General features: G+C 37.6%; 1 protein-coding gene across 5 annotated transcripts in view; it reads right to left on the minus strand.

The window, feature by feature from the left end:
- Positions 1-22438, minus strand: part of ANO1 (anoctamin 1) — a 1045885-nt gene that overhangs the window by 179526 nt on the left and 843921 nt on the right. For all 5 annotated transcript variants that reach the window (XM_044082585.1, XM_044082589.1, XM_044082584.1 and 2 more), the window contains one exon: positions 15970-16044. In XM_044082585.1, the coding sequence (XP_043938520.1) occupies positions 15970-16044 (75 nt within the window). The remainder of the gene's footprint in view (positions 1-15969; positions 16045-22438) is intronic.

Here is a 22438-nt window from a genome sequence, read left to right on the forward strand (position 1 = left end):
ATACATGTTTTTTCCCAAAGGGGATAACTATACATTTCTTGGCATTGAGCTTGAGCCCATGGCTCTGGCACCAAGCATCTGTTTCTGTAAGGCCTTTTTGTAGAGTATCCACATCATTTGGGGATTCAATAATGGCTCCCAGTTTGCAGTCATCCACAAACTTTGTTATCCAGAGTCCCTTAGTGTTGGCCTGTACTTCAGAGAAGTAGATGCCAAACAAGAGCGGTCCCAGGACTGAACCCTGAGGTACTCCACTTGTCACTTGTCTGGAGCTGGATTTGGAGTCGGCTACTTTTACAGTGTGGGTTCTATCAGTAAGCCAGTTAGCAACCCATTGGGTGACGTAGGGATTAATGCCCAGCTTAGTAAGTTTATCTATGATTCCAGAGTGGGGGATGGTGTCAAAGGCCTTGGCAAGGTCTAGATAGGCTGTGTGGACCACCTTACCCTTGTCCATGGCTCTGGAGACTGATTCGAAGAAGTCAATTAAGTTCAGGAGACAAGATCGGCCCTTCACGAACCCAAACTGGGTGGGGTCCAGTGTTTGAAGGTTGCCAATGTCTTTGTTTATAAGTTCCATGATAATACGCTCCATGGCATTGCAGATAAGGCTTGTCAGACTGATGGGACGGTAGTTTCCAGGATCCAAGGTGGATCCCTCCTTGTGGAGTGGGATAATTGTAGCTGTGCGCCACTCAGTAGGCAGGAAACCTGAGGTGAGGCTATGATTAAACATGACACTTAGGTGAGGTGCCAGTTCATATTGTAGTTCATGTAGTACACAGCCTGGGATGTCATCTGGTCCCATGGATGCTGTATTCTTAGCTTTGGAGAGTGTGTTTTTTACCTGTGTGGCCGTTATTACCGGAATTTGGCAATCTTCTGGTATTGAGATGGGCCATTTAGGGGGTGAAGTTGGCACTGAATTGATCTGCCAGGATATTGGAAATATCCTTGGGATCAGTATATTTAATGCCATTCTGTTTTAGCTCAGAGCAGATCTGAGCATTGCCATTTAGATTCTTGACATAGTTATAGAATGCCTTGTTGTTGTGTTTGGAATCTTTGGCAATTTTATTTTTGTAACTAGCTTTGGAGGATTTTGTGAGGGATCTCAGTTTCTTACTGAGGCTGGTAAGGAAGTTTTTTGCATCCTGGGATTTTCCTCTTTTCTGCAACAGTTTCTTCCTTTTGTTGTAAAGTTTGTTTATGGCAGGGGACCACCAGATTGGCTTCTTTTTTTTGGATGAGAGCATCTTGGTTCTATTTGGGATGGCACAATTTATGCATGAGTGGATGTGCTCGTACAGTGCCTTAGTGTAGAATTCAGCAGTTGAACTTTCAGCTCCCGTCTGCATGGGTGTCATGAAGTTTGTCACTTCTGACTTGAGTAGCATGAAGTTGGCTTTGGAGAAGTTTTTTATGGAGGTTTCCTTACTGGGGGCTGGGGGTGGGATGTGGATGTTAAGGGTGATTAGCTTATGGTCAGACGTGACTAATGAGGGGGTGACCATAGGTGTAGAGCATCGATTTCCCATGTTGGTAATGACCAGGTCTAGGATATTGGAGCCCTTGGTGGGACTATGGATTAGTTGATCCAGGGAGTTGGAATGTATTAATTCCAAGAACCGTTGGGCAAAGGTGTTGGTACATGAGTAGCTTTCCCAGTTAATGGCAGGGTAGTTAAAATCACCCAGTATTAGGGTGTTTGGTTCTATCTTAATATTTTCCAGTATGTTTAGAAAGGTGTAGTGAGAATCTTGGGGTATGGTGGGGGATCTGTAGCAAGCTACAATTTGGATTGCAGTCTTACCTAGTGTTAGTTGCACCTGGAGAATTTCAGATGCATTGTGTTAGGCAACTAGCCTGGTGGTGTGAATATCCTTGGTGAATATTGACACTCCTCCACCTTTAGTGTTTTGGTCCTGCTTTGGTGGCCAAAATGTGTGGTAAGAGTTGTAGCCTGGTATTGCAGGGGTGCTCTCTGGAGCCTTGAACCAGGTCTCAGTTACTGCACAGATATCGATGTTCTCCATTTTTAGGAGTGCCTCGAGAGAGTGCATTTTGAGGTTTAGACTTCTAGCATTGAGTAGCATTACCTTCAGATTTTGCATGCTTGTACCTGTTACGGTGGTGGTTTTGTTTTTTGAACTTTGCCTAAAAAAGGCACTATAGGGGTGGCAAGAGCCTTAGCCAGTAACCTGAATCCCAGAGGCGACAGGTGCAGACCATCTCTGGCAAAGCATCGTGTTCTGTCAATCATGTCGTCCCAGGCAGACAGATACTGGATCCCTTTTGAATGACACCAGAAGCTTAGCCAATTGTTGAAGTCAATCATTTTGTCCTTATATTGTGGTATCATTCTGGGCGAAGGCAGGATGCTACTCGGGGCTAGGGTCATACCTGCCTGGGCCACATGATCCGAGAGCTCTTCCATGTCTCTTTTCATGCAGTCCAGGGAGGTACGTCTCAAGTCATTCACTCCAACGTGGACAATGACAGAGTCATATTTGTACTTGTTGTGGAGTGACTTGAGTGCATGCGTTATGTGGCGGATCCTGGCACCCGACAGGCAGCTGACTGTAATTTTCTCCTTGTTCAACCTGGTGAGAGGGACATCAGTGTGCCGGACTATAGAGTCACCTATGACTAAAGTGTTAGGTACATTGTCTTGCCTTAGGGGCTGTTGCTGGGTGGCACACGTGTTTTGAACTATGTGACACTTTGGTTGTGATTGGTGTTTGTTTGCGTTTCAGCTTCAGAGGTCCTTGTTGCTTGGGCAGGTTACAGTTAAGGGCCTCTGCATATGTGGATTTAGTGTTGCTATATGTGGGTGTTGGTAGTGTGGGTTTAGAAGGGCTATGTGTTGCTTGAGGTGTAGTGTGGGTGTTAACCTTCTCCTCTTGACTGTCTAGCACAATCTTGGGTGGAGAGAGCTTTGCTTCCATTTTGGCTATGTAAGTGCATCTCTCACAGGTTGTATTGTTGGGTGGTAGGAGGAGAGGGTTGTCTGTGTACATGAGCCAATTGCTGCATTGCCCCAGTATGCCCAGATTCACCAGGTGGACAGGAGAAATCACCGGAAGCTGACCCTTGGACATGCCTGGTTTGATGCTTTTTGTAAAGTACAGGAGCTGTTTTCCCTTACCTTAGCAAGGTACTTTGCAATTATAGGCTATTTAGTGCCTACTATTAATTTCTCCTTATTAACAAGGAAAGTTGAGTGCTTGTATTAGTTTAAGGCTTCCTAGTGCTTTCCAGCAGGTATTAGAGAAAGTGCTAGTCAAAGGGATGCTTAAAAGTAAGATGAAAAAAAATGCACACTGCAGTGTGCACTAGAGAAGGTAGACGTGAAAGTAGGTAACTTAAGTTTTACCTGTTTAAAAAGTTAAGGTTTAGTGGAGAGTTACTATTTTTAAAACAGCAAGATGGGTTGAAAGGGGTGGTCACTTTTGTATTCTGGTACTATGGAATACAGTAGGATGGCCAATAAATTTAAATAGTTGAAGGGGAGGGGTTTTTGATTTAGTGATTACTCACACAAGCCACTGAAAGTAGGAGAGGAAATGAGATATATGGTGAGATTAACATAAGAGGCAGGCAACTAGAAAGACAGTGGTATTTAACAAGACAACTATAACTGGGTGGGAAGGCGGGGAAAAAAAATTCTGCCTGACTCAGAAGAGAGAGAGCTGTGGTCTCTTTTGAAGTTTTAATATGCTGTTAAAGCAGAATTCAGGTAAAACACAAGGTAAAGAAAACAAACTACAGTATTTAAAATATACAAAATACAAAAAATAAAAGCAAACTAACCTTTCCTTCACAGCAAAGTGTAGCAGAGTCTGGATGAGCCTTTCTTCTCATCCTCCATATCAACCTGTGGCATAGCATTGTACTGTCTTTGCAGGCTGGCCCTGCAAGTCAGGTAAATGGCATTTCTCATGAACATGTTACTGTAGTCAGTTCATTTATTAGGCACAGCTAATCTTTTGCATGACTCTGTATGACTCTGAAGTGAAAGGTTTGGCTAGGTCATGACTGGCAGCTTACTTTTCAAGTCTTCCTGTTCATACCAACAGTCAATATTAAGAAAACAATTTTGCAAGAAATTCTACATTGTCCTGCCAGAAATTTGAGAAGGTAGTCTGTTTTGCATTTTCCACTGATTGTCTTGGTTTAAGAATTTAGTAAACAGAAAAGAAATATACTCGAAGGTTTTGAATGGAGATCACGGTACAGTGCATAACGGGAAATTTCTCCTTTTCTTTACCATAGTGTGATCTTGGAGTTGGTATATTTAATTTTTTAGGGGGTATGGGGGTACAGCAGGGGCTTGCCCCCTGCCAAAACATAAAAAAAGCCAGTTGTCTTTTCTTTGTACTTAGGCATTATTCTTGGAGAAGAAAGTATTCCACTCAGGACTAGAGCCTTTCCTGCATTTGTGACTTGCAAGGAGAGTTAAGACATGTCTCTTTGCACATCCCTCAGGGTTTTACATGCCAAGTCATTTGCACTGACATGGAACACTGCTATTTCATGGTCACCTTTGCCTATGAACCATTATGCCACAGGTACCAGTATGAGTCCATCATAATCCACATAAGTGCATATGACCTCAGATCTACCTTCCTGGACTATATGAAGAGAGACATTATGGAGCTTTTAGACTGTGCATCTCAGGCTGGTAATGAGCCTGGCACTCAGCAGCATATTACCATCACCAAGGATAATGCCACAATATGAACAAAAAATGATTGATTTCAACAACTGGTTGTCTTTCTGGTGTCCCACTAAGTGGATCCAATATTTGTCAGCTTGGGAGGACATGGTCAGTGGACCACTTTGCTTTGCCAAGGATGATATGCACCTTTCCTCAGCAAGCGTTTGAGTACTGGCTGAGGCTTTGTCCACCCCCATAGTGCCTTTTTAGTATATACCTAATTGGCAAACCTACTGATATAACAAATTCAACTCAACAGGAACTGGAGTGTTACTGCTCAGTGCCTGGAGCCTAAACAAAAAACTACACTCCCTCCAAGCCCTCCTCACAATCAAGAATATAGGTATATGTTCAATTACTGAGACATGGTTTAAAAAAGCAGAGATTACCCTAGCAGTGCAAGGTTTCAGTGCCACTTTTACACCAGTAGCTGTACAGATAAGGACTAAAGGTGGCAGTGTCTTAATATATATATATATATATATATATATATATATATATATATATATATCGGTAAAAATCATACCTCTGGGGTGGTAAAACTGGACGATGTACTGGAGTTGTTCTATGTGCAGATTACTACAGACAAAATTCCATACCATATCCTAGCCAGCTATAGGTCACCCTCCATGTCCCAAAAAGCTCACAATATGTACTTGGACCTACTGGTAGACACTTGCCATCCAACCTCACACCCTACTCATGGAAGACCTTAATTACCCCTGTATAGATTGGGAGTCCTACATGGTATCAAATCTACAGGGACATTGATTCATGGACTTTGTACATACAAACACCCTTGACTAAGTAGTGAATATGCTCACCAGACACTCAAACATATTGAATCTTGTGGTCACAAATATGGGAGAATGCTGTACCCCTCCCCCTTCTGTATTCTTCCCTGGTAATGTTCAACCGTTAAGCTGTCTTCCTTGAAATCAAAATCAACTCTGCAATACGCTTAAAACCAGTAACAGTTAGGAACTACTCCAAGACAAATTACTTGCTATTCAGTGATGCTTTGTCAAAATCCATTGCCCTTCCAACCCCCCAAGAACACACTAAACTATGAAGAATTGCTCTCAGAAACTCTGTACTTCCGTGTCAGTGGCTTCCTAGAAGCTGCTGTACCCGCCAGAAGTAAACACAGAGCTAGCCCCAGAAATGCCCCGATAGCATATCAAATTAAGCAGGATATACCAAAAAGGGAAAAAATGGCAAAAACCAGGAAGGGTAAGTCTAGTAAAGATAAAAAAACTATAATCAAAATAAATAGGTAACTAAGAGGGCTAATTAGGTCAACCAAAGCCAACTTTAAGGTTAAGATATCCTAGTAGAAAGTTTTGTGATGTTCTTAAATAAATTTGGTTGCTACAAATCTAGTTAGTCAAACGTTTCCTTCTACTGGGATTTTTTTGTTGTATTTTGGATTTTATTCACAGCTAAGGTTCACCATAGTGCTCGTCTTGGTTGTTAGGTTAAGATATCCTCCCATGTAAATGATAACCATAAGACCTTCTACATCTGTGTCAGAAACCTCAAAGGTAGCACACAGTAATGTGCTCACCTGCTGGTTAATTGTGCCACACTCACAGAGCTTGCTGATATAACAAACATGTTAGTGTACAAATTCAGTTCCAAATGTACCCCTCTTTCATCCACAATGATCCCCCAGTAATACCCTCACACATAACTCCTCCAACTGTAACTAGGGAGCATGTACTGGCTTCACTCACTAAAGCCAAGAACACAGCCTCAGTGGGCCACAATAACATCTCAGAATGCCTCCTGAATAGTCTAAAATATGATTTATTAGGACCCCTGCAGTCATTGTTTAACTATAGTCTTAAAGCAGGCTTTGTAGCACATGAATGGAAGACTGCAATGGTCATCTCCCTTCATAAGGGAGGACCTTCAACAGATCCTGGAAACTACTAAGCCATTAGTCTGACTAGTCATTTTTGCAAACCATGTAAAGAATTATCATGGAAATTACCAGAAAGAACATAGGAGACCTCCAAACATTGGATCCACCCCAGACTGACTTTGTCAAAGAAAGGTCATTTCTATTGACTCTGGTGGACTTCTTTGAAAATGTCACTAAGAAAATGAGGTGAAAACTGCACATGCTGCCTACCTAGATCTGGCTAAGACATTTCATACAATACCCCACTTTGCCATTGTCAATAAACTTGCAGAACTAGGTATAAACCCATTTATAACACATCAGATAGCTACTGGTACAACCCAGGAGGTTAGAATCAGTGAGGATTCCTCCACAAAGAGCCCAGTCACCAGTGAAGTCACCCAAGGCTCTGTGCTAGACCCATTTCTCTTTGGCATCTACTTCTTGGATGTCAAAGTAAATGTCAAAGACCTCTGGCTAACCAAGTTTGCATATGATTGAAAACTGGGAGCAGTCATTGAATCCACCCAAGATGAGAACATCCTTCAGAAATGTCCAACACTTGGTGAATTATAGTTACTTTTTGGAAGTCTGACACTCTAGGTAATTGTCATCATTAAAACACCCTTGAAAATTGATTCACTATTCAGGGATCTGGGAACTTGGGTAGTAACCTAGCCTTCGGCCAACAGGTGTCAAAAGTAGTAAAAAAATCCTTCTACATTACTTAACTTATAACCAAGGTCATGGCATCTAGCTGCAAAGAGGTCATCATACCACTATACTTGGCCATAATCAGGCTCATAATAGAGTATAATGCTCCCTTTAGTATATACCTGACCTTGACACATGCAGCAACTAGAACTTCCGCAAAGGTTCTTTTGAAAAAGAAGGTAGGGAGTAAACACCATGTCCTATGTTGTTTACCTCAAAGCCCTCTCTTTACTCAATTTTGAACATCTGCAAAACAAACAGCATTAGAACTACTAGACTAAAAGACCTACATTTTGCTTGCAACATAAATAGGACATGTTGGAGAGAGCGATAGTTTCTCAGAGAATTTACATTCTCTGTAACAGGCTCCCCATCCATGTAAAGCAGAATTTTTCCTTGTCCCTATTTAAGTTAAACTTAGACCAATGGATGGGTAATTAAAAACTTGCCCCTCGTCTGGCTCTCTGACAAACAGAAGTCAGTAAATCACTCACTATAAACCAAGTATAAAGCAAATTTGTGGGTCACATTTGTGTTGCACAGCTAGGCTTTGAAGGCCCTAGTAGTCATTAGCGTAGTATAATCCTATAAACAGATGGTTATAAGCAGGAATGATTTATTATTAGATCTTAGGTCTCTATTACCTGAGTAAAACTGAAGCATATTTTGGAGTGTGGGGCATTTTTCTAGCATGTACACAAGTGTATGGGCAGTGGATATTTGGGAAAGAGTTAGCAATATGGTAATTCCAGCTAGATAGGCTGTTCTAGGGTGATACAGTTGTGGGTACTGAATAGTGTATTTTTAGCATATCTGGCTGCTTTATTATAGCATGTCTAGAGCTTTAATTTCTAAGTTTGGTTCAGGTTAGAAAGTACTGGAGAGTCGTACAGTAGATTTGGGAGGAGATAGGTTTTGGTGATGGATTGTTTGGTAGAATAGGTAAGATATGGTTTTAAACACCAACAACAAACTGTAAAATCCACAATAAAATGCGGCAGGATCCAGAAACAGCAACTAGACCACTTTATTCAGTAGAACAACCACGATTAGCACTTTTGTCTGGGATTGACAGACTTCATCAGATAAAATGCACTTAAATGTTTCACCATATTTAAAACTCATCCCATCTTCATGTGACTAACAATGTATCACATTCAAAAAGCCCACACACATTTATAAGCATTGTATAATGCATCGCATAATACTAACAGAACCACTTAAAAGCATGCTTAGAAAAGATGAAAAAATAATTAAACAACCATTAAAATAATTGTTGACAAAAACATATATTGTGTATGTGTGTGTGTGTGTGTGTGTGTGTGTGTATATATATATATATATATATATATATATATATATATATATTAACACTCCTCTCTGAAAAGCTTTAAAACTGGCTGAACAGATATCAGTTCATTTAAACCAGGACATACACTTGCATTCAATTGCCACAACAGTTCTTTTTTCTCAAAATGCAACCCCAAAGGACCAACGCTTGGATATTCAACCAACTTCTCCAAGACAACAAATTTAAAAGAATGTGTAGGATACAATTTAATGTGCCTAGACAAAGTGTTTCTTGTGCTTTAGAAATAGCATACACATATTCCCTTATCCTATCTTTTAACACCCTCTTTTTGTATTGCAGTTATAATTTCTAATAGGGTCCGAAGTTATGACCCAAATAAGTGGAACTGTATCGATTCTGAATGACAAGTATAAGAGTTCCTTTATCACTACTTTTTCCTTAGATCAAGCAGAGGTTAGAAGAATAATTATGAAAAATTGGGTAATTATTAGGGAAGATCATGAGTTTGCTAGCAAGTTAGGAGACAAGTCATCAATAATTTTCAGGAGAGTTAAAAACTTAAAAGATTTTCTGGAAATGCCTGTTACTTCTTCCACAGACAATCAAGTTTTTACTATGAAATGATGTGGGTTTTGTAAAGCTTGCCCCTATATAAAATGTACCCATGCATTTGTTATCAATGGGAAGATTTATCAAATGCAAGGAAATTATAACTGCAATACAAAGAGTGGTGTATGCAGCCCTATGTGAGTCTTACACCGCTTGTTATGTGGGAAGGAAAAAAGGCCGTAAAAAGATAGGCTGGTGGTCACATTTTTAAGCTTATCAGTTAATATACCAAACAAGTTGGTTTGAGAGACCACTTCTATTTTGGTGTTGTGGTATAACTAAATGTGGCATGTGTATTTTAGTTCAGTGTATTTTCTGACAGCAAAAATTCAGGAGTAAATGGGAGTCATTTAGCCAGGATTCTATTGCAGTGAAAGAAATCTGGGTTATTTCTTGAAGTTTTGAGAGAGTCTGTGTAGAGCAGATGATTGTAGAATCATCAGCATATTGCACTGTGGTGACAATGTCAGTCATGCTGTTTAATTTATTTGTAACGATGTTAAATAAGTGTGGACCTGCTATAGATCCTTGTGGAACTCTGTTACTGGCAGGAATGGAAATATTCTTGCTGCCATTTGACGGCTTGTCTACTGACTAGATAGTTATGACACTATATAATAAGGACTTCATTTGCTAAACATAAAACTAACTTAAAATTAGAAACTCAATAATCAGTACAAATACTACTGTGAACAGAACCTGTAAGGTTGACAACTTGTATCATCTGTGTGAATTGTCTGAAACCTCTGAAGGATTCACTGTAGCTGTACACTGAAAGTTAATAAAACTTTATGTGTATGTAATAGGTATTTTGGACAATGTTGTAAGAATTTTATTGAAACAGTACAGCTTAACTTAAGCTAAGCCATTTCTTTGACTGTTGTAATGCACATGTATTGCAGGAAAAGTGTATTTAGTTGCTAATGCTAGTGACTTCTCCAGCAGTGAAAAGAGGGCAGGTAGTAAATTATTACAAGCTACCAAAGCAAAAACATTTCTATGAAAAGTGTCAAACGTCATTGTGCTGCAGGAAAAGTAGTAAAGGGAGATTGTTGAGGTACCCAAGAGATGTGGTCATCTCATCTGATGACACAAAATAAAACATGGCGGCTATGGCTATGGTTCCATTGGTATACTTTTATGACTTGCATAGTGAAATACTGCTTTTCACTTTTGATAAAGGACTTGCAACATTACAAAGCAATATATTTATTGCATTTTCATTGCTCAGCATCGAGCTGAGAAACACATTAGAGATGTAATGTCTTTTCTTTGTGTGGTCCCTTCAATTTAAAGTTAGTACTAAATGGCCCATTTCTACTAAATTAGTTAAACTGTACACATGTTTTAAGAGGATGCAGGCCTCAAAGTGCCCACCGTGGAAGTTTTGTGGAGGTGATGTTCCTGTTACATTGGGTTCTGTTTCTCAGCCCATTTGGTTGAATGGGCTTAATGATTTGGTTTCACATTGAAGAAAAATCACCACAAAAATGCATTTGGCATAACAGTATTCAAAAAATGTTTACAGTAATATGGTTGTGTATGCAGGTGAACATGACCATGGTATTTCTAGATACGGGTTATTTAATACTATTTCCATCAGTAATATGGTTGTGTATGTGGGTGAATATGACCATGGTATTTCTAGATATGGGTTATTTAATACTATTTCCATCAGTAATATGGTTGTGTATGCAGGTGAATACGACCATGGTATTTCTAGATACGGGTTATTTAATGCTATTTCCATCAGTAATATGGTTGTCGATTTAGGTGAATACGACTATGGTATTTCTAGATACGGGTTATTTAATACTATTTTCATTATTTATTTAATTCTGTTTACAAGATCACTGATCAAATCTGACCATTCGCAGGCTTAGCCTGGGGGTTACATGCATAACAACAACAGTAAAGTAAGATTAAAGGTATAAGTAAATTATTCAGTATTGTGACATAACATAATATAACATACAAGTAAAAAATATGCACATATTTACAAGAAGATTTAAAAACAATTAGGCTCAGAAGTATACAGTGCATAATATAGCTGTTGTAGGCACAGCAAATAAGGAAAGTAGAGGAAAATGTGATCAATGTATGTTTATAATAGATCTTTTTATACTGTCTTAGTGTATCAAGAGTATGCTGGATTGATGTTCATTTATTTATACATATGGCTTACTGTGAATAACAAACGCTATTGTAGTTTGTTTTGTCTTGCAATTTCTTAATCAAGTTTCACATATATTTCAACGTTTAGTTGTAAAACATAGTGTTGCAATACAACCTGAATCCTGTAGAGGCAATACAGCTTGAGAAACAGTGCTGCAATACAATTTGAATCCTGTAGAGGAAATTAATTGTGGTCATGTGGTGGTACCTGGGTTTTAAAAGGAAGTGATGTCAAAGTTTTATGTAATCTGTTGAAGTCAAGTGTATCTACTGACGAAAGCGCTCATTAAAAGAGTATTTTTTCTTCATATTTGTGGCATTTTTTCTTATTTTCATTCAAGTTTAGTTTGCTTCTTGGTTATAGGCTCAGAAGTATACAGTGCATAATACAGATGTTATAGGAACGGTAAATGTGGTCCAGCCAAAAGAAAGGACACAGTATATACAAGTATGGAGGGAAATTTTAGCAGTGAAGAGAACAGAAATTATAAAATAATAAGAGCTGCAATGGAAGACTTAATAACTGGAGAAAGTGGTATTAGATTTATAGTAGGGGAATGGATATGGCAGATAGTGAAGCAGAGGGTATGGGTTTATTAGTCTTGAGAGGTTACGGGATCAAGTAGCCAAGGTTTTCTGACATGAATATAATAGTACAAGCATGGGGGTTAGGTGACGTAGCCTGCGTTCTGACGTGCACTTTATTGTTTAGTTAGATATTGTCTAAAATTATTGTAGTCTGTGATCTCAGTAAGTTCAGGTGGCAAAGACTGCTACACATTAGAATCAAAATCAGAGAAGATGTGGTCTTTGGAATGAAATTTAGTGGATGGAGTTGTAACAGTAGGGCCACTTTGGATGGGATAGTTAATAAGATAGTTGACCCATGGATACTTAATGCATCAACGTGCTACATATAATACTACTGGAAATAAACTATATTACTGAAGTAAAACCACTAATTTCTATCTGCTTGCATGTCTGTAAATTAACAGCAAGAATGTTTTCAACCCCCCCCTCCATGCTAATTCTATATTCTAACTCAGAGATTGTCGAGGTAGCACACCCGCTGATCCTTGTCTGTGTCGACCACATCCACATGGTTTTGATCTACTGTGTGTCAAGGCACTGGCCATTTGCTGCAGTGTCCTAGACTCCACCCTGTGATTCAATTATTTGAAAAAAAATTGTGAATGTGACAGACAACTATTATGGAATAATAAGTTGGATGTCATATGGAACTTTAACAGTAATGACAGAACTTTATTGTTAAAATAAGGATATTAGGCTAATGAAGCCAGGTAAGGGGGAAGGTCTGGGTGTTATGAGCCAGATTGTTTATATTAACAAAATGTACTTAATTTTATATGAAGGTGTATACAAGAAAGTTTCTAGAAATCAACTCAATATTGCTTATGCTAAAGTAAATAGTTGATTGCATGATTTATTTATGCAAGGTTGGATTACTTAGGGGGACTACAAATTTATGTGAAGAAAACCACAGATCCCTACAAGTTTTGGGATACCCAAAAACTCAAAGATTTAATGTATCCACTACTATGCCCCATAGAGAATGCTACGAGTTAAAAGACATACTATTGCAAAGTTTGTAGATGTTAAAAGGGAGTAGTGCAGGAAGTGACTTGTGTGTATATGGATTTGTGGGATTTCCATAAAACAATAACCCCAGAGTTATATGACAATTAAGTGACCTTTCTAACTATTGATGGGAAGGGTATTTTTTATGTTATCCCACTCAACTAGGGCCTAGAATAGTTTTGTGACTATTTGATTACATGTAGTCAGTATGATATTGATACAGTTAATTTTATATGAAGAATGTATGGAATGTGCACTAAAAATTTCATTTATTTTGAAGGATCCATTTTCCACCAAGTGATGGGTGTAACTATGACAGCATCTTGTGCCACCGGTCTTTGCAAATATAGTACTGATGCAACGAGAATGACTCGATATTCTTGATTCAGATTTTAAAAGTACATAAAAATCATGTGGGTGTTTCTTTTTTTTTTTTTTGATATATGTATCCTGTGGAGGGATACAGAAGAAAGACTTTGTGAATTTTTTGATATTAATAGTACAACTTAATTTCTAAAATTCAAAATGGTAACATCAAAAAGAGAGACTTTGCGGTTTTCATCTGAAAATAAAAAAGGATGTTATTAATAATTTTTTATCCAATTTCTATATAAAACAAACACATTCAAATGCCCAACTGCATTTTGATAGTTGTCACTCAAGGTTTCAGAAAAACACATTGAGAAAGAGAGAGCATTTATGAGCACATACATTATATTAAAAAGCAACAATAATAACATCCTGTATAAACATGTGGAAGGAGCACTGGGTCACAAATTGTTATTTTTTGCACTGGAAAAGGTAAAGCAAGACCCCTAGGATGGTGTATGGGAAGTGGTGCTGCAGAATAAAGAACTGAAATGGCAACTTAAAACTAATGCTACTAGCAGACAGGGGCCAAACCTGTGTGCTTCTATTAATTCTGTTTTGAAAATGAAACACTTATGTGTTTGAATTATATGCCTGCTTATGGGTGCTCAAACGCAATTTTTATTCATGTTTTAAAGTAAGGTTTCAAGGATTGAATAATTATTAAATATTTATATATACATGCTTAATATTTGTTTTTAATTCAATACTTGGGGGGTATTGATTATCTATACATGCACTTAAGAATTTTTGTTTGTGTTTGATGCCATCTGTACCTAAATTAAGGTTGTGTTGCTTTAAACTAAAGTGAATGGAAGCATGTCCAACTGGTTTTGAATGTGCTATGGTATGGTATTGGTGGGTTAGGATCATATGGGATATTGAATGTGTTTTAAATTAACTTACTAAAATTAATTGTATTTTATTCTGAAAAAGTCCCTAATGCATTGGAAGGAGAAAGGTGCTAAATATTGTAATAAAGGGTGTCTTGCAGTACCTCAGACTGGTTGGTGAGTATAGTTCATATTTATGTTTCAGAGTAAATTATCACCCTAAAATGATTTAATACAATGAATGTTTGAGACATAGATTAAAAAATTAAATATATATATATATATATATATATATATATATATATATATATATATATATATATATATATATATATATATATTTATATATATATATATATATATATATATATATGTGTATATATATATATATATATATATATATATATATATATATATATATATATATAGATATCTATAGATTTATTATATATGTAGATATATGCATTTAGTTTCTGTTCACTTTGTCAGCAGTTTTTTTACTGAATGATTCCTTTATTGACTTTTCATTTTATCTGTCTGATATAAATGGGTCAGTGTTAGGTGTGGTAGAATGTATGTACAAGGGTTTGTGGGTTAGGATTAGAGATAGGGTTAAGTAAAGGGTTACATGTAGTGCAGTGATTGTATTATATATGTCTAGTGCCTCCTCTCTGAGATGCATTGTGTGGTGCTAGAGTTAAGGGAACAGTTTCTCTAAGGGAGTATGTAGGAACTAGATTATGGGCAGGGTTACACAGTTATGGTCAGTGCACATTGGTAACTTTTCTAATGTGTGCTAACCATAACCCTCCCCTTGCCCCTAACCCAGCTCTACACTTTACCTTGGAAATTCCCTTTCCTTAACATAACCACTATTAAGACAAAGTATGTTTGAATTTAGTGGTAAAGTTTTATTGACCAATCAGGAAAAGGTTTCATTTTTGTATCAGTATTTCATGTGTTTTTGAGGGCGGCTACGGTGGTGCAGTGGTTAACGTTGTCACCTCACAGCAAGAGGTTCTCTGGTTTGATTCTCGGCTGGGGTGCCTTCTGTGCGGAGTCTGCATGTCCTCACTGTGGTTGCGTGGGTTTCCTCCGGGTGATCCTGTTTCCTCCCACATCCCAAAGACATGCAGTAGGTGGCTTGGACACTCTAAATTGGCCCTAGGTGTGAGTGTGAGTGTGAGTGTGTGTGTGTGTGTGTGTCTTCTGTGGAAGGTTGGGCACCGGGTTGGCAACTCAAAACCGTAAAACTCCGCTGCCAATCATGAGCAGACAGATGATCCGCTGTGGCGACCCCTAACCGGGAAAAGCCGAAAGAAGAAGATTTCATGTGTTTTTGATAGTGACTGAAGTTTGGGCATTAGTGTTTGATTAGTTTGAAACTAAACATTAGTGTAATCAACGACTTGACATGCACTCATATACATACACACACACACACACACACACACACACACACACACACACACACACACTTTGTATGTGTGTGTGTATATATATATATATATATATATATATATATATATATATATATATATACACGCACACACACACACACACACACACACACACACACACACACACACACACACTTTGTGTTTATGTGCAAGAGAGATGTGAAGTTCTACACAAAGGTAACAATTTTAGTATTTGCTGAAAGTATACTTTTATGTTATTGAAATATGTTAAAAAGACGTTTCTTCTCTAAAGATCTTTTAAACAACCTTACCATAAAAAGGATCCCAACAACATTTGTTATATAGGCTGGAATACGATCCTTCCAGGTTAATTTTTCATGATCAGTCTAAAAATAAGGAACAACATATTAACAGAATAACACAAGAGTTTCTTTTGTGTAAAATATGACTAAAGAGAATGCTTACAAGGTAGAAATCCTATTCAGTACGAGTTGCACGTACACAGAATACAGACAACACATTGCACAGACATAATGCACAATACGGTTTAGGTTATAAAGAAACAGACCAGACCTCAGTTACATTATCGAGTGAGGCTATAACCCAAAAGTGTTTAGCCACCTGATAAAAGGCACTAATTTAAATGCTCATATACTACTGAAAAAGCATTTCTGACAGTAAGAAATTGTCATTTTAACAAAAACAAAATAGATTTTTGTTTGTTTGAAATGTATTATTGTGGGAAACAAGATTATCTGTAAAGTATGTAATGCACTCTTTAATTTTTCATACATCCTGATAGTAAAGTATCAGTTTTACATTACAAAATGCTGTTCATTTCTGCATATTTAAAATGTAAGCTTTAGTCATCATCATCATATAAAATAAAGTCTGAACAATTATACTTTTTCAAAGCTGAAATATGAACTGCTAATGATTTTCAACTTTTGAAAGTCTGGTTTACATAAATACCATTAAAAATGCATAAATAGATTCAATATCACAATACTTTTTGGTACAGTATTTCCCACTAAAATCAAGCAGTGTTTCCAAGCATGATATTCTGGAACAGCTTCCAAGATACCAGCAAAATCTTCCCAGTGAGTGCTTGATTTTAACAGAGCAATGTTATTTCTAAGCTAGGTTTCAGTCATGTGTGATGCTCTAGATTGCTTTGGTACCTTTCATATGCTAAGTAATTCATACTGCATTTGTAAGGAAAGCATGAATGGTCATACAGTCATTGTTTCTTGCCCTGTCTATAGCATGCCAATCTACTTTCTCATTGGTCTGTGTCATGACAACCCATAACCTATTGCGCTGACATCATTTTGTATCACAGCAGGTCAGCTACAACACCTAACTACTGACTACTTTTTGAAAGCATACCACAGAAAACCACGGAGCCACATATCCAGCAACTAAAAGAAGGAGAAAGATGTTTAGTTTACCACATTTTTAAAGTACACAGTGCACTCTTTCCCTTTCACTTAAAAAAAAAAAAAAAAAAAAAAGAGTCATTGGTGAGTGTAGTATTTGTCCATTTGTAGAAAATTTCCTTTCTGCCACTTAAGGTGATTGCAGATGCCAGACTAACATGATAGCATGTGAGAACCAATCATCTTAGAATTCCACATTATTATGTTACATCGTATTTGAACTTTGAACAATATTGGAAAAAAAACTCCTTTCTTTAATATTCAGGACTAAATGTGTTTTGGAACACTTATTCAAGCAAACGGTATAATCATTAAAAACAAAATGCATATGTAGCTGGTTTAAAGAATCATTTAGATGACATTAGTATATAAACTATATACTTTTAAAGGTATTTTCATATGTGCATAAAAATATAAAATTATGCTTGATGTCTAAGGCGCCTCATCACTAAATAGCTAGCTCACTAAATAAGAGTATTTTAGAAAAATCATCACTGCTAAGGTGATACAGTACATTATTATTATTACTGTTACTATTTTTCCTTGTAAACTTTCAAACTGCAGTAAATATAAGCCTTTTCCTCATTGTGATTATAGCACTAGCATAGCTTCTATTTCAAGTGTTGAATATTATGTTTCACAGGGAAACCCTTCAATCCATACCCTAATGTCTGATTTGAAGTAATGTATGAGATAATACTACTTGGCATTTCCTTAATGCCTTACTGCCAAATGAGAAGAGGTGTACAGCAATGCTAATTTATAATACAAGAGGCCCCAAGGGTACATAAACCTATTTTTTCACAGATTTTAAATGTAAGCAAGTTCACCACTAACATAATATATGTGTTCCTTATGGTCATACAAAAATGTTTTACTTAAATTTTTTTTATGGTTACAAAAATCTTAAATTTAAGTCAGCTACACTACTTATGTAAGATCATACTTGATTCTGGCTCTTTAAACACGCCCTGACAAGAATACTGCTCACTTCTGCAATTTTACTTGGTAGGCAGTAGCCTAAATTCACTTTTAATATTAGTAGGCAGCAGCCTACATTCTCTTTTAATAGAACATAACTCTTGTACAAATCACATAGGTGCATTATCACATCTTTGCATGTGGGGCACATTAGGTGAAGTAAACAGGCGAATGGTATAATTTACTGAGTTTCATTACCACGTTATACTGTCTCTGAAAAGTATCCACCTAAGTTTATAATTTTTCTTGCAAAAATGTGCCTAGAAATGTAAATTATTCTTGTACCATAACAACTTTGACCTTATTAGTAATCATAGCATACTTATTCTGACCATTATATTAAGATATGCAAAGTTATTATCTTCAGCTTGGTGTGTAGAAAAGGAATTCTTGCTTTACCGTTCTTTCCTTTAGGGCATTTCAGCCTACTGATACTGAATTTACAGCACACCTGTAGTGTTTTAATTGTTTGCTCCCAATGTGATACTCAAATAGTTCTTTGTCCTTTTGGAGAATGTTGCTGTTAAGGTTAATTACAACCATGTTTAATAGACAGAGAGAGAGAGACAGGGTTAGGTCCTGTATCTGCACTGTTTAGTCTGTTCTATATTTCACAACTCCTGGATCATTATATATTTAGGCACTATATCCATTCTGCTTGGTCTGTTGGTGTTGTGTTTCGTATGGCCTGAATCGTTATACATTTAGAGTCTACACTGATCTGTTTGTGCTATACCCCATAAGTTCTGAATTACCAGGAATGTTACCTGGCACCATTCTTCTTTCTTTATCTCCTTTTTTCTTTCATTTAGCTTTACAGAATTTTATTTTAAGTATTCACCTCTTATTTATTGTGGATACATATTGTATTCGCTCGCACCTTTTAGAATTTAGGTGTTACAGATTGCAAATTTTGTAAAAAACAAAAAAGTAGTGAGGTCACAGTAATCAGTCTGACCACATGACTAGTTAATATAAACATCAAAATTACCCTTGTAAAAAAACATTGTGAGTCAACATTTATAGATAATTTATAGATAATAGGTTTTACATTATATCCCATGCCATTTTTTTGTATTTATAAGCAGCTGACCCTGATATTAAGAATATTTTTGTACTTAAAACGATAGCATCTCATCTGATTTTAGTTATACTAATCATTGCCAATGATTAATAAACTTAAGTTTCTCATTAGAAGCTTTACTAAAGCTAAAATTGAATTTTTGTAATCAGATGAAACAGTTAAATATGAATTAACTCGGTCCAGTCACTATAACAATTTACATGCTCATTTTACTAGGCTAATGGGCCTAGGGCTGTTACAAGCCTAGCCAAGTTCTACCCTAATTTCTACGATCAGCACCTAATACCCGTGTCCAAGAGGGACAGAAGTGGAACCTCCAGGATGAATTTACGGGTAGCCGTCCACTCATCCAGACTGCGTTTGAAGAGGGCCAGTGAGGTGCTCTGTTTTACATGAAGTGGGACTCTGTTCTAAAGGTGTGGTAACCTATGGGAGACAAATCTGTACTTCCAGTAGGTTATATTAATTTCATATACCAGGTTAAGGTCTTTAGAGTGAGCAACCTGTGTACCACTTAATTTGTGGATATGCGGCATTTCCAATAAAGCAGGGTCAGAGATTGCCTTATATGCAAAGCAGAGATTTCCGCTGAGTAGTCTGTATGAAACAGAATAAAGTGACAGTGATTTCAGATGATCCACACAGGACAGATGATGAAGACCTAGAATTTTCCTTGTGAGCAACCTTTGTGATTTCTCCAGTTGCTGCAGGTGCTTGGAAAGGTACATACCAAAGGCGGCACTGTACTCAGTTATTGGCCTGATGAGGGAAAAGTACAAGAAGGTTATAACTTCTTTTTTTCTAGAGGCAATGCCCTTACTTATGAGATGACCAATATGGAATGCCCTTCTTATCACCGTGGAAACATGGTTATCAAAGGTAAGATTGCTGTCAACCTGTGTGCCCAGATCTCTCACCAGTGAGTGCATACATAAGGTGTTGCTATTTATGTGGTTGTTAGCAGGAACATCGTTTTTACCAAAGGGATGATAATACATTTTTTTTTTGCATTGAGTTTAAGGTCATGACTTTGGCACCGATCATTTGTTTGTGCAAGACCCTCTTGTAAGATGTTGAAACATTGTTCCTAGTAATTCGATGGGAAGCTCACTTTTAGCTTTTCTGACATTAGCAAGGTCAGAGTGATCTTTTAATTGAGGAGGGAGGGATTTCCAGAGTTTGAGAGCAAGTATGGAGAAGGCATGACTGGCTGATTGGAGAGCGCTATCATTTCAATCATGTTTAATAATAATAATAATAATAATAATAATAATAAATATTGTCATTCCTTAGAAAAAGAAAACGTACGAAAGGAAGAAATATGTTTACATGCATTATGAGGACATATTCAAACACTTCTAACAGCATATAATTATGGACTAGGAAGATATTAAACTAAGGAATAAAATTATCAGACTTTTCTTTCCAAAATATTGATTTATGAGTGTACTCATGCAAACAGTAGCTATTCAATTAGTAGCAGCATTACTGTGTGGCATTTATAGTACAAAGGTAACTAGTTCCTGGCCAGAGGCATTAAACATCCTCAAGGTCATCACTACACTATGGACATCCGCAAGAAGTCTGCTTATAAAGGCGAAAATAACTAATGACACATTCTGGCCTTTCAGAACATGAGTGTCCACAAGTGTTCCTGCGACCCTTAGGGGAAGAAGGGTTACTGGATAACTAACTTTCTGCTCAAGGAAACAAAAATGTTTACCTTTACTCTTGACCTTTTAGGCTCAGGTCTTGGCTATAAAGAATCCATTGATCAGCCACTTTTACAGCATACAAAACATACACATTAAATAAATAGCACAATGATAGCTGTTATTGATAACTACTATTATAGCTATGCTGCATGTCAACTACGTTGGCTACAACCCACAATACATAGAAAAAGATTCACATTCCTGTCCAGCTGACATAGTGGACGTGCATCAACCTGTGCTGTCAGGTTAGAAGAGATAAATGATCAGTAGATAATGTCAGGTCTGCATAGGCAGGCATCTAGTGCTGGAGAAATGGGGATGCAGTACCTACTCCAAATGATCACAGCTCATTTGTTGATCTTGTTCTCTAGTGTCATCCTATTTTTCAGGTCCTGGATGAGAAGAGGCCTTGTTCCTCTAGTGGTTCATCTCTGTCTCAGAGAATTTTGCATTCTTCAAAAGAAACTGATGGCATTTTCCATGCCTGTGCTGGGTCCATTCTCCTACCTGCCTGGACTTACTCCAGTATTGTTGAGATTGGCTGTGGATCCTAAAGGCATACTGGGGAATTGGCTAATCTGTGCTTTCATGTGATGTTTTTTTTTCCTGCCCTGGCCACTTCCCTTTCCCCTACCTCCCGCATTCGTTATCACTTCCAACTCCCCCTCGTTGGACTTATACCTCCCCTTAGGGAGCAGATCAATGCATGCCGAGGCTGAACATGGTCATCCCTTCCCTGCTACTGTATCACATGTCCAAGCAGCTAATCAAACCCAGGTTGACTGGGCTGCACTTAGGGCTTTATCCTTCAATGCCACTGGATCAGCTTAGGAAGGGTTACCTTCATCATAAGTTGGACTGACAACAGCTTGGCAGCAGGAGGGATGTAGCTGATGATGTACACAGTGGTGCATATGATATAATCAATTTGTCAAGTTATACTTCCTCATTCCCTTAGCATAGTAAACCCCTCACCATGGACACAATATGATGTCCATAGTCTCTGACCCTCACCCTTCAAAGTGGGAAATGTCTCATTAGTGGAACCCAATGAACAGTGTCTGTCTGGAGATGGAAAGGCAATGTGTCAGTAAAATAAAGTAGGATTCTGTCACTCCCATAAATGGAAACAAAGGGTTTTTTGCAGAGAAAGAAGAAAGGAAATCAGAGGTGGATGTGATGGCTTTCAAAAATAAACAAGTAAATTTCCAGGGTGCACCTTGATCATCCTGTGTACCTGTGGCAAACTATTAGCAGCAGTCAACAAATTAGTGGAAATATCAGTAAGCTACTGTGGGCAGGGGAGAGGAAGCCTCCTGTTGGGTTTCTTAATCCAAATGAATGTCTCTGCATTTGCCCAGAAATGCATTCAGTTGTGATGTAGTTCCAGATTTTAATGTGAAAGCCAACTCCAATGCCTGGAACCTAACTTACCTACTGAATTCCTTCTCAGTATCAACTTTCTTTAAAATAATAGGGGCTATGCATAAGGCAGCATCTGCACACAGTCTCACTGACTGATGGTAGACGAATCATATCTAATGTACGAGTGAGTAACCCA

This window comes from Protopterus annectens, chromosome 9.part0, assembly GCF_019279795.1.
Source record: "Protopterus annectens isolate FY-2018-M chromosome 9.part0, PAN1.0, whole genome shotgun sequence".
Lineage (NCBI taxonomy): Eukaryota > Metazoa > Chordata > Ceratodontiformes > Protopteridae > Protopterus > Protopterus annectens.